At 43.8% G+C, this 16,833-nt stretch overlaps 1 protein-coding gene and 1 long non-coding RNA gene across 5 annotated transcripts in view; one reads left to right on the forward strand and one right to left on the reverse strand.

Annotated features, from left to right (window-relative positions):
• map7d1a (MAP7 domain containing 1a) overlaps positions 1–3,784 on the forward strand; it is a 23,480-nt gene extending 19,696 nt beyond the window's left edge. For both annotated transcript variants that reach the window (XM_054780839.1, XM_054780840.1), the window contains 5 exons: positions 543–593; positions 663–711; positions 1,936–2,026; positions 2,148–2,371; positions 3,401–3,784. In XM_054780839.1, the coding sequence (XP_054636814.1) occupies positions 543–593; positions 663–711; positions 1,936–2,026; positions 2,148–2,371; positions 3,401–3,411 (426 nt within the window). In that variant the 3' untranslated portion in view covers positions 3,412–3,784. The remainder of the gene's footprint in view (positions 1–542; positions 594–662; positions 712–1,935; positions 2,027–2,147; positions 2,372–3,400) is intronic.
• Positions 1–16,833, reverse strand: part of LOC129184682 (uncharacterized) — a 68,692-nt gene that overhangs the window by 13,728 nt on the left and 38,131 nt on the right. The window lies entirely within an intron of this gene.

The raw sequence follows: 16,833 nt of genomic DNA on the forward strand, positions 1-16,833 counted from the left end.
ATCAGCAACAGAACCAATGTTGTAATAGCGGTAAGGGGCAAACTGCTTAGCCAGCATTAATAGTGCTGATGTGCAGTACGGCAGGTGTAACATGCAAGACTTTTACACCAAGAGCTGTGTGGTGCAACTGACATTTTAAAGCGCATGCAGAGGTAGATAAAGCTGCTGGATGCTGACCGCTCATGACACCCCAAATGCAGCTACTGCCATCTTGTAGAGTTAATAATGCCAACGTTTATGCCAACGTTTTTTGAACTGGTGCTCATAAGAGACCCTGGCTGTTGCTTTTGTACACCACGCACCCAGCGACTGTAGGAGAAAGCAGTTCATTGTATAGACACGTTGAATTGTAATACCTACATTGGCGGAGCATCTGGCGGAGAGTCATGTGACCACACCTTTTGACAGTCCTCACTCCTGCTGCCAAAGCGTAAATGATAATAGAGATGTTTTATTAAGCGGACGAGAGTTATATTCCATGTATTCCATAAACAACCAGTGAGCTGTGCAAGCATGATGTGATATTTATGACTTCTGCCCAGCGCCTGGAGGAGATCATGAAGAGGACGCGCAAGACAGATGGAGGCGACAAGGTACGCTGGATCTTACGGATTATTAACTCACTACCATATTTGCAATAAAAAGTGACATTTTCTTCACAGAAAGAGGCAAAATCTCAAGTCGGCGACAAGGAGGCAGAAAGCTGCAAAGGTGAGTGTTGAACATGATGACATGACATCCGGGAAGTGACTTGAACGTCACACTCTTTAACGCCATGGCTTATGTAGAGCACAGGAAATACAACAGATTCAGCCACAATGCGTGATGGCCACTGCCACTCATTTCCTCACATTTTTAGTTTTTTAGTTTTTCTTCTCGGTTTCATTTATACACATCACAGTTTTTTATTATTCTATCGGTGCCTCTCATATCCTGCACAGCTGCACTTTGTGTTCCTCTCTGCACGATGGGGCCCATGTGTACTCACTGCAGGGACTGTGGGACGGGCTTAGGAAACATTCAATGAGAAGAGGACTCTCAAAGTGTTGCGTTTCTTCTGTAAATCGCACACGGTTACACAGCTGATTGTCATTACACATATTTCATTGATGCAGACAGAGCAGCTTGTAGCAGATCAATAAAACGCTGCTTTTTCCAATTACAGTATATACTACATGTCTGTGCTTGACAGCCCCTCAGCTGACATGGATGTCTTTGCCTAAATTAAGAATTTTCAAGCATAAAAATGGCTAAATGAACTATCCATCTTGAATCTTCTACCGCTCATCCAAAGTCGGGTCGTGGGGGCAGCGGCCTAAGCACTTCGTCCAGCTCCTTTTGGTGGATCCCGAGGCGCTCTCATAAATGAGGGATTACTGTATTGTAATCACATCCATCCATTTTCTATGTCACTTATCCTCACTAGGGTCGTGGGCATGCTGGAGCCTATCCCAGCTGACTTCGGGCGAGAGGCGGGGTACACCCTGGACTGGTCGCCAGCCAATCGCAGGGCACATATAGACAAACAACCATTCACACTCACATTCATACCTATGGATAATTTAGAGTCACCAATTCACCTAACAGCATGTTTTTGGAATGTGGGAAACCGGAAACCGCGCACGCACGTACAGGGAGATCATGCAAACTCCACAAAGAGATGCCCAACAGAGATTGGAACGCAGGTCTTCCCAATCTCCTGACTGTGTGGCCAACATGCTAACCACTCGGCCACCGTGCGGCCCTGTATTGTAATTATACAGTGTATTTAATGGTCTTTAAAACACAACATCTCGACTCAGCATCTTGATAAACGTGTTAACAACGTCCAACACTTGTTGGAAAAGGTGGAAAATGGATCATAATCATGTCTGTATTTTGCAGATAAAGTGTGGATGTGTGTGTTTGACAAACAGTCTGACCTTTTTGTTCCAGAATCTGCCCACCGTCAGCCGAGGTCAGAGGTCAACGTGGTCACCAACAACAACAACAAGACAGAGCATGGACAGAGCGACATGAGACAAAGGTGAAAGTCAAGCCCCTTCCTTGTTTAAAGCGATGTGAACACTGTAACGCCCTAATACAGGAGGACAAACGTGACAGTAAGCCACCAGAACTTTGAACATATGTCACCGCCTTCGTTACAGCCCCCCTGAGCAAACGGTGAACGGGGTCCAGCTCGGCGGGAGACACGAGAATGGCTTGTCCACCAAAGGAGACGTGACCAGCTTTGAGGACATCATTATCAACGCCGCCAATGGGGCACGGGGCAGGTCCGAGACCAGCATGGCCCCTGAGGACATCCTGGCTTTCGAGAGCGAGGAGACCTTCATGAAGAAGGCGGGGCCACTGACACCTCAGCATGTCGCAGGTCATACAGAAGTAGAAAATGACCAGTGTTTGTGCAATGCTTCACTTTCCATCTTCTCTGAGATACATCACTGCTTGTTTTTAGCCCATAGACTTCTCTCTGATTTTTATGTTGTTTCCACCTCTAAATGCAGTCTACATAGGCAACACCTAGCCTACCCAATCTGAAACTGATCATAGACATTCATTGCTATTTATTGATTGAGTATGCAGGTTAGTAGGGCACACCTGCACAACAAAACACAACAGTCACATGTTCTAATACTAAGTTTGTCATGGCAGGTTTTCTTATTGCTTTGATGCACAAAGCCAGAAAACACCAAGAGATTGTCTTTTTGGGTCTTTGGTCTTTGGTCTTTTTGGGTTTAATCTTGCGAGGTGAGACAGAAACGTTGCACACAGCAATAATCAGCCCCCCTCCACGGATGGGAAGGATGAGTGCGGAATATTTTGGGAATTTCCATGACACAGCGCCACCATGTGGTGTATTTGTCAGAAAAATAATAGTGCAGGCAACACAGTAGGGGGGCATGTTTTGACACATGGTCACCCTTTTGTTGCAGTAGAAGAGTTAGCTTACACACACACACACACACACACACACACACACACACACACACAGAGTTACGTACATTGCTTTAGATCGGCTGACTTGGGCCCACTTCCAGAGTGGAATTCCTCAAATGGCAAAAGAGATGAGGAGACCCGATCCACAGTCACAGGGGCTTAGAAACCGGACTCTTCTCGCAATTAAGCACCCCCTCTGCTCGCCACATGCATATCTTCACCTGTTAGCGAGCCAGCAGAAGAGCGTTTTATTGAGCGGCCCATCTGTCTTTCCCCAAAATCGTATTTCAGTTGGCATCTCCTCATCACCCCGGCGGATCTTCACTTGTCCAATAAAACCCGAACGCTCCCTCTTCTCGCTTTCACTCGTATAAGTGCGGACACGTGAGACGGCGTTGACCCCAGAGCTATTCCTAAAGATACGTGAGCGCCACTCTAAAATGTTTCCACTTTTTTCTTACAGAAGTGCTGTGATAGCGTGGAGGTCCCGCGTCAAAACGTCTGGCCTCACATGGGGGAGCCACCATGTTCTGACCGCTCAGTGGGCGGGGTCACAGATGAGGAGCACCGCCTGACAGGATGCGAGAAACGACTGCGTGCACCTTATTCCACAATGACGGTGTCGTCCTTTGTACAGGACAGTACTGCTAATGCTACACAAACGATGCACAGACATATGAGGTAGAAAACACACTGAAGTGATGTCCTGTGTAAACATGTTCATAGCTACTATGAATGAATAGGGCAAATCCACATCATGCGTGTGTGTACATGTTATAAATATATTTTGACGTGTGCTGTAAGGTCCTTGCGAAGTATTTGAAGTCTTATTAAAAGACAAACTGTCCAGTCTGTGGTCTTATTTGTGTGTGTGTGTGTGTGTGTGTGTGTGTGTGTGTGTGTGTGTGTGGGAGGAGCTAAGTAGCTGGCTAAAGTTTTGACACACTTCCTCATTCAGTAGCATAAAAAAGTGGTTCCAAACTTGACAGGTGCTATACAGTGGAACTTTGGTTAGCGTCAATCAATCAAATCAATTTTTTCCATAAGAAATCATGTAAATTCAATTAATTTGTTCCAGAAAGCCAAAAACGTTAAGACAAAGCACAGTCTTCTAGTTTTACACTCAGAAAACTATTGAAAATGCATAGAAATGACATACGAACAGGATAAATGAATGCTTGAGGTTACTTTTACCTTCATTGAAGACGTGATTCTTGACGTGACTTTCCCAAAGAAACAACTTCTTCCTCTTCAACACCACCTTCCTGTTTTACTATGAGTTATTTCTTGAATTCAAGAGTGTTTTCTCACCTCAATCACCCAAAAATGGAGCCAAAGAAAGTTGCAAGTGTCAGCATTTTGATAAAGACGGTGGGAAACACAAAACAGTAAGGTGGCGCTGAAGAGGAAGATTTTGATCCCGCTGCCACGTCGTGTCTTTGGGAACAGCCACACATCTTCAATGAAGGTAAAAAATAAGCTTGAATGCTCATTTATCCCTTTCATTTGTCATTAAAAAGCATTTAGAATTGTTTTATGCATGTAAAACTACAAAACCGTGTTTTGTGTTAACTTTTTTGAGAGTCAACGGACGGGGTTAAGCTAAGGATGCTAAGGATGCTAGCAAAGACGTTTTGTGATCCAAAAATACATTAAGACACAGCTGGACCTACGTTGTGTATTAACAGCACGACAAGACACACGGCATATTGTACATTAACCAGAAAATGAATGCAAGCTGAAGAAACGTTTTTGCAGGGGTATGGGTGAGATTTAGCAACTAACTAAGTCCATTGACCATTTGTCTAATGAATACAAAACGTTGAGGATATCTGGACAGTGAAACCTTGGTTTTTGCACGGCCCAGTTTTCATCAAACACCTGCATTTTGTCGCAGTTTTCCTGTTTGCGCTGTGCTTCCACAAAATCGAGTGCCCAACAACAAGAAAGCAGCCTGTGTTGCTGACGCACTGTCTGTGCATCTTTGAATGCTAAATAACCCGCCATGGGGCCACGGAAAGGTGCGAATGCCAGTACTTTCATCAAGAAGGTGAGAAACTATTGAATTTGACCTCGCCAGCATGTACGGGACGTCCGCACCAACAATTAGTTCCATCTATTCGTCATTTGAAATTGTTTTCTGCATGTAAAACTACAATTACTCTCTTTAAAGTGCATTTTTTTTTGGTTAATATTTTCGGGTGTCTGAAACGGGTTATTTGGATTTTTAATTTTTTTCTATGGGAAAAATCACCTTGGTTTTCGGCGAACCTTTGGGGCTAATGAATACCTAAAACTGAGGCTCCACCGCATTACAATCGTCCCTCGACACTTTGCGGTTCAAATTTTGCAGCTTCACTATATCACCGTTTTTCAAAATACATTAATTAATAAATCAGCACAGTTTTGTGGCTGCCTATGGCCCATTTTTAGTCAAATAAATATGCATATTTAAGCAATTTCTATGTTTTTTTTGCCTAAATTAAGCATTTTCAAGCATAAAAATGGCTAAGAGAACTAAAATGGAAATATAAGGCATTCAGAAGAGGCACTCACACATGTTGATATGTAGTATTCTGGTCACTAGGTGTCACCAACGTTACACTGATGAGGCAATAACCACAGAAAGTACTCATGTGATCATGTGACTTCAATGCTAACATATGAGTCTATATTATGTCTTACTTATGCCTTATATGTCTTATTTATCTCAGTATGTCTACTATATTGGCCAATAAGAGTGTAAAAGTGACTATGGCGTGTTAGTTCATGTCTAAGGGGCTCTAATAATAAAAAAAATGGATTCAGAAGGTCGGAAACAGGTGTTCTATGCTCCAACTACGGACATATTCCATTTATATATCAGGAATCCCACGTCACGGAAATTCACTTGAGAACCAATTAACCGCAATAAACGACTAATTACCGTACACGTCTTCCGAAGCATTTTGTCCACAACCCATAGGGGGCGCCACAACTGTTATTTGGAGGCGTGAGGATACTACACCATCGGTCTTAATTTACTAGCGGACAGCCAATACAGATACAGAACTAACATTTCAACTTCCACGGCACTCATGGAAATCACTGAGGAAAAGACCGATGCTGTAGACCACAGAAAGTGTGCAGATGCAGTATTTATGGATTCGACAAGAGCCTTTGATACCATTAATCCCAATATCCTATATACAAAACTAGAAAGACATGGAATCAGAGGATTAGCAGTGAACTGGGTTAAAAGCTACTTAGCCGTCAGGAGGCAATAAGTGGATCTAGATGAAAAATCACTCCATGCTCTCTACTGCTGTCTGGCATTACCAGATCTCCCTTCCTGTGAGGAGATATGGGGAAACACCTGGAAAAGTACCCTGCACTCATTAACTACGCTACAGAAGAGGTCAGTTACGTTGATCCATAATGCCTTTATTCCTAAAATTATTAACATTTGCGGATATGGTAAACTATCAAACAGCTAAAATTATGCATAAAGCAAACTATAACACCCAAAAATGTAAAAAAAATCTTCTCAACAAAAGAGGAGAAATATGATGATCGGAACAAACGAAACCTAAAACACTTAAACGCACGGACTACATTCAAAACCTTCAGCATTTCTGTGTGTGGAATCAAGTTGTGGAACGGATTAAGTAAGGAACTCACACGAGGCACTAAAATGAGCGATTTCAAGAAACAGTACAAGCAGTTGATGGAAGAACACACCTGGACCGCCGTGCACGTACAATGCTATACCTAACCAAACTCTTCATTTTCGGTGGTACATTGTCTGTACACACAATCAAACTGAGTCTCTGTCTACTATTTCATCAGCTATTATCAATTTGTTATCCCGATAAAGTCGGTTGTACATTGAACAAATAGCATAGCAACTGATGTGGAACCGATGAGGGTTAGGATTAAATAAGCTGTGCTTCTTCTGCTCCTTCTTCAACATGCACAACTGTGAACTGTGTTGTGTGATGAGCTCCACTGTAATTGTGTGCCTGTACAAGATGAATTAAACCATTACCAATACCATAATTACCAATTACTAAAACAACAAATACTCTCAGTGCTGGAGAGTAGAGTACAAGTATACATCTTATTGTACCAGTACTGGCACAGAGGAAGCAGCTGCTGCCAGTCAATCAGATAACAGTCCAGGGGAAGCGAGTGTTTGCATACGTGCTGTGACAGCTGAATTGCATTAGATATTACAGATGATGCCCCCCCCTTAGTAAGTACCAGTGTGTGCTATTTTGGACTTATGTGATTGACGAGACTTATCTGGCCTCCTACTGTACGCCTCTCCTGACGCAGTGAAGGATGCATACGAGCTAATAGCAAACATACCAAGAAGCTTTTATGTGCGCTCAACTCATCTGATGCAGAACTCTGGCGTACTCCATTTCCACTTGGAACCACAACAGACTGCTTTTTACAAAGACATCACTCTGTAGCGCTCACACGCTTCCTTCAACAAGATGTAAAGTGGTGGCCACCGCCTCCCGCGACATGACCTCACTCATGCAGTGCTGGCTGTCCTGGCCGGAGGGGGCAGCTGATGCACAGCGTATCCTGTTTCTGGTTGGATGCCACCATGCGTCAACAAATTGAAACAGCCAAATGACTTATTTTTAAATGCATAATCTTCTTGGTTTCTAGGGCTGGGGGGGGGTTGTCGATCTAGCTAATGCACTTCTCAGAGGGGGACTGAGGATTAGAGGACGCTATTTTTAGGGAGGTGTCAGGAAAGCGGTGCCGAGGTTTCGGAATATGTTCATGCAGGATGAAGGCCGGAACAATAATAACAATAAAAGAGTGGAATTTCTGGAGGAGGACAGGGGCGGGAGGGGGTCAACCAAAAGACACTAATGTTCAAAGGGTTTGTTTGACTGACTTGACGTAATGCAGTACATAGATCTTTCTGTGACTGGGAGTCACGCTAGCCCTAAAACGAAACAATGTCCAGGCTGGTCTACCAATATTACCATTGATGCTAGCGCCAATGTAACACAAGGTGTCTTAGCTGGACTAGACCGAGCCACGACTCTTACGAACCGCAAATGTAGGTGACTGGGAATTGTGGCAAAGACAGAAACGCTAATGTTAGCATTTATGCAAACACAAGGCTGGACTGCCGTTAAAAGGTGTCGACGCTGGTCCACAAATCTTATGAACCGCAAAAGAAGGTGACTGGGAATGCCAGGATGCATGTTAGCGGCAACACAACACAAAGTGTCCGGTCTTAACGACCACAAGTGCACGTGACTGGACAGAAATGGTAATGTTAGCATTCACGCTAGTGCTAACACAACTAGGTGTCTTTTCTAGACAACTATTAAATGGTGTTGGCGCTGGTCCACAAATCTTACGGACAACCACAGTAGCTGACTGGGAGTCGTTGCGGCAATGACAGAAATGCTAATGTTAGCAATGATGCTAGTGCTAACAGGACACATGGTGTCTGGGCTGGTCGACCAATATTACAGGTTGCAAAAGTCTGTAACTGGGAACTGCTGTGGCAATGCCAGGAATTACGCAAATGCAACACATCACAAGGCGTCTGGTCTGGCTGGTCTATAAAAATGAAAGCCCACAGACTCAGGTGGACTTGGAGTCGTTGTGGTCATGACCAGGACTAGGTCTGTCACTATTACTGATGGCAAATGTAGGTGACGACAGAGATACTACTACAGCGCCATTTGAACCATTTTAAAGATGTTAGTTTAAAGTCCCGTTCTTACATAGTGCTTCTTTAACTGGCGTGACACTTGACTTTCAACTTGACCACAATTAGTCTTTCTGTTGGTCAAAGCTGGCGTCTGTCCGGTCCAGTCATCCCGGAGCAGCTGGCATCACAGGTGCCCCCCAGTGTTCACCTGAAAGATTTATGGTTGTATTATTTGCTCAGCCTCTTTTCCGCGTGGGGGTGTGTGGGGGTGGGTGGTCTTGCTACCCCGACAGTATCCCCTCTTGTTAAGGCTCACACAGAAAAAGACGGCATTGTGTCACGTCCAATGCCTTCTAGCGCTAAAGTGTCTCGGTGCAAAGAATGCAACCCTGTTGTTTCGGGTGGTGGGGTGGGGGGGTGTCCACACCAAAGAGGTCCAGTCAAGATAAGATCACCGCCTCTGGGGCTCTGTGAGGATGGCACAGCCATCAAAGGCTGAGAGCTAACCTCTGCTCAGTGTTTATGCTCACACCTCCTAGAGGCCCCCCCTCCCCGACTCCACATGAAGCAGGGTGTATCTGCTCAGCAACAGGCAGCGATGGTGGGCGGGGGCGTGTGCACAGCTGCTCTCAGATGACACTACATTAATGAAAGGCCACAGGACCTTTCTGGAAGCCCGTCAGAGCCGACAGAAGCGCTCAGTTATTTCCACGGGACATCTAGCTAGGAGGAGATGCCCCAAGGGGCCACAAGCCATCAAGGGTGGTCAGTGCCGGGGGGTTGGGGGGCAGCTGCTGGGTGATTGTCACAACCTGTCGGATGGAGACTTTGAAGACTCCCAAGTGTTCGATGTTCCATCAAACTTGGGTATTTCGGGAGTCTGACCTCAGTGGCGCGTTGTCCAGCTGCAACGGTGGCTATTTCAATAAAAGCATGCTCAGAGAAAGCAGCAACAGATTCATTGGCTCAGACGCCATTTATTTTACGGTTGCACTTGCTTGGTGAATGCTCAGTATTATGATTCCTTTGTTAAGTGTGATTCAAAATGAAGGCCAGGCTATCTGTGTCACTACCAAACGCTTTTATTGTGGGGTGACGATGAGCGCCGCCGCTAATCTTAGACACTTAGCCATGTAATCCCTTATTAACTGGAAATGACATCCATCCTAGCAGCATGGCTGGTGTTTAAAATATGATTTGTTCATTATTTTGTACCCATTACTTTTTGAATATGTTTTTAAATAAACTAACTAACTAACCTCACCGAAGTGGTGTTGTTGACCGCGGAAGGAAGCCAAAAACTCTTGTCAGGCACACAGTAACCAGTAAACCTTTATGAAGATTTGGGAATGTTGTCTGAAGACAAATAGAAGGGCTCCTGACCAAAAAGACCAGTTAAAAAATTGCAAAAATGTACAAATTGCATTGTTGGCTCTTAACTTAGAAATGCAAAGAGAAGACAACATTTTTGAGTAAGCAATTTACTGCAAACAAGCATTCAAGTGAAATAGGCTGTTCATCAGCTGATCAAAAGTTTAAGACCACAGACTTTAAAAGTCCAAATCCTGTCAAACATGTCGATTCGATGTCATTTTCAGGTATACACCCAGTCACGATCTTTTGACGGCAAAGGCAAAAAAGCTTTCTCTCTCGGAAGGCGGTGGGATTGTTGAGCTGCATAAGCAAAGCCTCTCACAGCGCGCCATTGCTGCTGAGGTTGGATGCAGTAAGACAGCCATTTCAAACTTCTTCAAAGATCCTGAGGGTAATGGAACTAAAAAGTCAAGTGGTAGACCCAAATAAATGTCAGCGGCCCTGAGCTAAAAGATCCGATTGGCTGAAACGGGCCAAATGAAGGTTCTTACTCGTGAGTAAGGCATCTGTGAGAGAAGGGTTTTATGAACAAAATCATCTTCAAGGGCCTCGTCTCCTTGACGGTCCTGATGGCTTCCAACGTCCCTGGCATGACAAGGAGATCCCACCTGAGATGTTTTCCACGGCACAGTGGACGGGGTGCCATCATGATGCGGGCTGCTTTTTCCATTGATGGAACAATGGAGCTTCAGGTTGTGCGGGGGCGTCAAACCACAGATGGTTACGTGGAGATGTTGCAGTGGGCATCCCTCATGACTGAAGGCCCTCGTCTGTGTGGTAATGACTGGCTTTTTCAACGGGACAATGCCTGATGCCTGCCTAAAAAAGAACTTCTTCCAGGGGAATACCCTCATTCTTTTGGGCCATCCTGCGTGTTCCCCCTTGATCTAAATTCCCACCATCCTCCTGGAAACACTGGCATCAAGCATGCCCAAACTTATTTTTGAGGTGATAAACAAGAATGGCGCAGCTACTCATTACTGAGTTCTTTTCTGAACATTTATTTCTATTTTAGGGGGGGTTGCGTTTTTTTTTTTGCTATGGTCTTAAACTTTTGATTAGCTGAAGAACTGCCTACTTCAGTTTAATGGCTGTTTGCAATAAACTGCTAACTCAGAATGTATGATCTCACTCCAATTTCTTCTTTTTGCATTCGGAAACTCTACTCTACTCTACTCTACTCTACTCTACTCTACTCTACTCTACTCTACTCTACTCAGTTTGAAGGAAAACTGCACTTTTTTGGGAATTTTGTCCATCAGCCACTATCTTTATGTGAGACATGAACACACGTCTTTGTTTTTGTGTGGATTCTAAATACATAAAAAACGCAATAAAGAGGCAAAAAGGGTAAATAACGCACGTAGTAGGATACACCTATTTAGCCTAGAAAGACCGCTATTAAAACACCTCCAACTAAGTTTTATGGTTTTATAAACATGTACACATTCATGATAATGTAACACTTAGGGTATTTTGGTCATTTTAAGCGTTACCGGAACTTCCCTCCTGGGTGCACTGATTCCACATAGCAACATATAAATGAACGCTACAACTAGCGTTAACATTTCCAAACTCAAACACAAAAACACAGCAGCAGTGGCGGCAGCTCCAATATGTCGTGTTACCTTGATGTTGGTAGTGGTCTGAGGCATTGTGAGCACGGCACTGACGCGCTGCGGGCGAGTGTGTGGTGAAGCTAGTTGCGACCCAGCTAGTAGCTAGCCGCTGTGGCGTGGCGAGGTGTCACTCCGCCAGTACTGTAGTTCTACTGTATTTAAAATTGGCAAAGAGTACAATTGGAATACAAGAAGTGAGCAAATGTATTGTAAATGATGTGAAACAGAGGGGGTAGGATTAAATAAGCTCTGCTTCTTCCTACTCCTTTTTGGACACCATAAATTAAACCATTACCATCAACAACATAGCAGGGCTGGCTGCAGTACACGCTAATGGTTGGAATTTGTGGTCACGAAGCAAAGTTGAATGAATCCTAACGAATCCCAAAGGAATGTCAACGTCAGACATCGTCTTCTTCAAAAGGTCCATATCAACTACAAGAGGAGGGGAAAGCTACAAAATGTGCAGAACCAATTCTACTTTTACAAGCATTCAGCAGTTGTTCCGCTCCCTCCCTGGAGTCAAAGCTAGCTGCAAACATCTCAATCTCGGAGGCTGAACATTCAGCGGACAACATCGCCAGCTATCATCACTGAAACGACCAGCAGCTTCAATTTTGCCGTCTTGCATTTAAGACTATTTTCAGGTCCTCGGAGACTGCCGCATTAATCAGAGCAACAAGCTCGCTGCCAGCAGCAGTGAAGGCCTTCGGACTGCTCAGGAAACAGGAGCTCTGGAGGTAACAGGAGCTGTCCAATCAGAGATGATACCAGATGTCAATGACAGTTACTTATGCTCGCTCTCGGAGTGACGCCCCCTTTTTTGGAACAGCGGATGAAACCACAATGACGGGTCTTTCCATTCTGACTTTGAACCTCACATTTCCTCATGGAGAAGATTTACAACCTACAACAACCACACAGACACTTTTGCAACAAGGAAATCAGCCTCCAGCAACTGATGGTCTGTCTAGCCTCCATTGATGCTCCAGGGAGGGATGTTCCTTTCTTATTTATTGTCAAACGCTTTAGAGGACGTGTGCATTGTTTCAAAAGTAGTGCGTATTCATGTGACAAACAAGAACACTTTGGAGGGCAAGATGATCTCAAGTCGAGATGAGGATCTCAGCGTAACGTTCGCACAGGCGACAAAGGCCGGAGTTGTCAACGTCGTCACAGTGAAAGCATTCCGGTGGACGGCGAAGTCAGAAAGAGTGACGCATCGCTTCGGGTCAAAGACCAAGCAAATTAAGCGGCAGTGTTAGTGGAATGTTTGTGAAACTGAGACTGAAAGAACGCATTTACATAAATGCCAGGTGAGAATGTCTAAACAAAACACCTGCACATGAGAGCATTGGCAATGATGTCATGAGCAGTTAGCTCCTTCAGTTATAAAAGAAACTGTTATGATGCATCACAGAAGAACTACAAGTATTGACGTTGTCGACCCCCCCGATTCTCAAAAAGGGGTCTGCGAGCCGGTTGAGTCCGCAACTTGTTATGGTGTAGACCTAGTGGTTAGCATGTTGGCCTCACAGTGAAAAGACCAAGGGTTCGGCATCTCCGTGTGTAGTTTGCATGTTCTCCCCGTACTCTGACTTCCTCCCACATTCCAAAAATATACATGGAGGGTTAATTGTCGTCTAAATTGTCTATGCCTTTTGAAGTGTGCTTTGGGTCACTGTCCTGCTGTAAGACCCATGACCTCTGACAGAGACCCAGCTTTTTGACAACGGGCCTTACATTGCGCCCCAGGATTCTTGGGTAGACTTCAGATTCCATGATGCCATGCACACAGTCAAGGCACCCGGAACCAGAAGCAGCAAAGCAACACCAAAACATCCGTGAACCTCCACCATGTTGGGACCGTGTTGTTTTCTTTAGAAGGCCTCATTTCGTTTTGGGTAAACAGTACAGTGATGTGCTTTACCAAAAAGCTTTACTTTGGTCTCATCTGTCCGCAGGACATTCTCCCAGAAGGAATTTGGCTTTTCCAGTTAAGCGTTGGCAAACTCCAGCCTGGCTTCTTGTGTCTGCATCAGCAGTGTTCTCCTACCCTAGCGTCCCTTTTCATTCAAATGGCAACGGCTAGTGCGAGCTGACACTCTTGTAGCATGTCTGCAGGTGAGCTTGAATTTGTTTGGAAGTGGATGGAGGCGCTTTATCCACCATTTGAATAGCCTTTGGTTGCAGTCTTTCATCAAGTTTTCTCCTCCATCCACGCCCTGGGAGGTTGGCTACAGTGACATGGGCTGTGAACTTCTTGATGAGGTTACGCACACTAGACACAGGAACATTCACATGTCGGAAGATGGACTTGTAGCCTTGAGACTGGCCCTGCTTTTACAAAATGTTGGTTTTCAAATTCTCTGACAATTCTTTGCTCTTCTTTCTTTCCTGCATGCTCATTGTGGTACACACAACACAAAGGTTGAGACACCTTCATCCCATTTTAACTGGCGGCAAGTGTAATTTCTAAACTGCCAGCACCTGTTACTTGCCACAGGTGAGTTCATTAAAGGAGCATGTCATGTTCTGTGTAGAATGATCAGATTTGGCTTCTTTCCTCTACGCAAACCAAAGCAATACAGTGTTCCCTCATTTATCGGGGGATAGATTCCCAAAATAACGAGCAATAAGTGAAATACGCGGCGTAGCCAACTTTTTTTTTTTTTTTTTTTTTTTTTACAATTATTATACATGCTTTAAGGCTGTAAAACCCCTCAGCATACACTTTATCCACTTTTATCAGACAGGCAATCACATTATGTCACATTTCTCTCTTGTGAAATATGTCTTCACTTGCAAATAAATTCATGAAGCCGTGGCTTAATGTAATGCAAGTCATTTTAATAAGAGGTAGTAAGTAACATTGTGTTAAAGTTGAACTGGTTTTAAAACAAAGTGGTTTCATTTGGACTGTTCAAATCTTGTTTTCTGTTCATGACAGTTCTGAAGTATTTAGCTTGAAGTGTTTGAAATATAAATCATTGCTATGGGATCTAGCACAAATGTCAGAATTTAGATGTATTTTTATTTTAAATCAGCACGAGGACTATGAGCGGGTCTTTGGAAAATGTTTTGTCCTGTAAGCCCTGGTCCTAGCCCCGGCCTACACTAATCTACCAACCATTCCTTCTTGCAAAGATGGTCATTGTCAGTATTTATTGTACAGTCTCGCCTGCAGGGGTATCACACACAGCTGCTTTGCAGTCACAGAAGTGGAAAGTACCCTTCTTAGACTTTTCACTTTCTGGTTTGTGGCAGAGGACACAAAGGTCGGTCTTTGCTTTGATGCTGACTGTGCATTTTACCGCCTCAGATCTAGGTTGTCTCACAAACTCACATTCCAGCACACATTTTTATGACAGTTAATCTTCTCAAGGGACAGCACCGCAGTAAGTCAACTTTAGAGTAGTCATTGTGGCGCTTGTATCGATTTACTAGTGTCCCCTCGATGAACTGCATCTCCCCAGAGCCGGTAGCACTTGTGCAGCCCCTGACCAGGACACAGTTATCTTGCTATTCAGTTGTGTTGGCAGCCAGTCACACAATAATAGCCGCTTGTTGACTCATTTGCAGTGGATACTAAATCTCTACTGCCATTCAAGCTGTACTACTCTAAAGTCTATCCAAGTTTACTTTCTATAGCATTGTCCCTGGAGAAGATACAGTATAGGATATAAGATAAAAGCCTGCTGAAATGTGAAGGGTGTAGACTTGGGAGATACTGTACATACAGTATAAAACATCTCTGCCCTGGCAGCACAGCACATATGGTGATGTTAGCTCCAAGTAAGCTGTGGGTTACCACCCACGCACAAACAGTAATTTCCCTCTGCATGGTTACCTTTGAGAAAACTGATTCTAAATCTGAAACAGTGTCTTGTGTTGGACCTCAGAGGTTCCACTGTCATGTAATTGGCTACAGATGCGACGTGCATTAACTGCACCTCCGGCGCTCACTGTGTCCGCTCACAGCGTGTCTTCAGGAAGGTTAAAAAAATAAAAAATAATAAAAAAAAAAAGAGGAAGAAAACTCCAGCTTTTTGAAAGTGGATCTTGGAACAACACAACGAAGCAACAACATCTGTATGTTGTGAACATAAAAGGACAGATGGACATAATATTAGTTATTATAAGCACATGGCTTGCACAAGACATACGTTTTACATGCCATCCATTTGCCATGTTGTTGTGGAGGATACTGGTCACTGCAGCCACCCACTGTATAGAGAGGTCACTGAGGGCAGGTTTTCAATGTACCATATTGTACTATTTTTCACCAATCACTCATTTTAAATAAGTGTCTATGGTGTAATGTTCAAAATCTTGACAGTTTAAAAGTGCTTTTGATAAGCCCTACTGACAGTGGTGCTAGCAGGCAGATCTGTAATTAAAGTTGAGGTCTGTGTCCAGGAAACGTGCCAAAATAATGCCGTTCAAAGCCTATCACGAAAAAATATCGGCGTGCGGCGGCAAACACTTCATGTGCGCTGTGTCACGTAGTGTGGCCAACACTAGTATTGAGCCGACAACGGACGCACTTTTACGACGGGTCAGAAATCTCTTTTTTTTCAAGTTGCTGAAACGACACTTTTCTGGCCCGGGAGGCGGGCCAAACCCGTCACACATTCATTATGTGTTGATGTTCATTGGTGATGGTGATACCATAGCAGCTGATTCTGAATAGCTCACCAAAGGGTCAAAGATTATTTGCTTCAACTCTCAGTAGTTTTTTATTATAACTGTTCAATTCAGACTTTATACTTTTATATAATAACAAATGACCACAAAATAGCATGAAGACGATGGCCACACTGTGTGAGTGGAGATGTGCTTGGTAAATCAAGTAGTGTACAATTTAAATGTTGCCAGTCATAAATAAAACACAAATAATTGACAGCTCCAACGGTGATGAAAGTTGGAGACCCCTCAACCTGGACACTGAATTCATTCTCTTTTAAGATTTCTATTTAATAAAGATGGTTATTTGTACTGTTTTATTATGTGAATTTTGTTATCTTGAACTGAATACATTATTGAACCATTTATTTCCCATGTATTTGTATTACAGTACTCCGAAACATGCCTCAAATTAAATTCAGGTTTGTGTCAAATAGTAAAAACATCGTTTCACACAAATAAAAGGCAAAAAAAAAAAGAAAATCCACAATAATCCAACCCAATAATTAAATATTTCCCAGGGGCCCTCTGAATTGTCTAATGGCG

Source organism: Dunckerocampus dactyliophorus, chromosome 7 (assembly GCF_027744805.1).
Source record: "Dunckerocampus dactyliophorus isolate RoL2022-P2 chromosome 7, RoL_Ddac_1.1, whole genome shotgun sequence".
NCBI lineage: Eukaryota > Metazoa > Chordata > Actinopteri > Syngnathiformes > Syngnathidae > Dunckerocampus > Dunckerocampus dactyliophorus.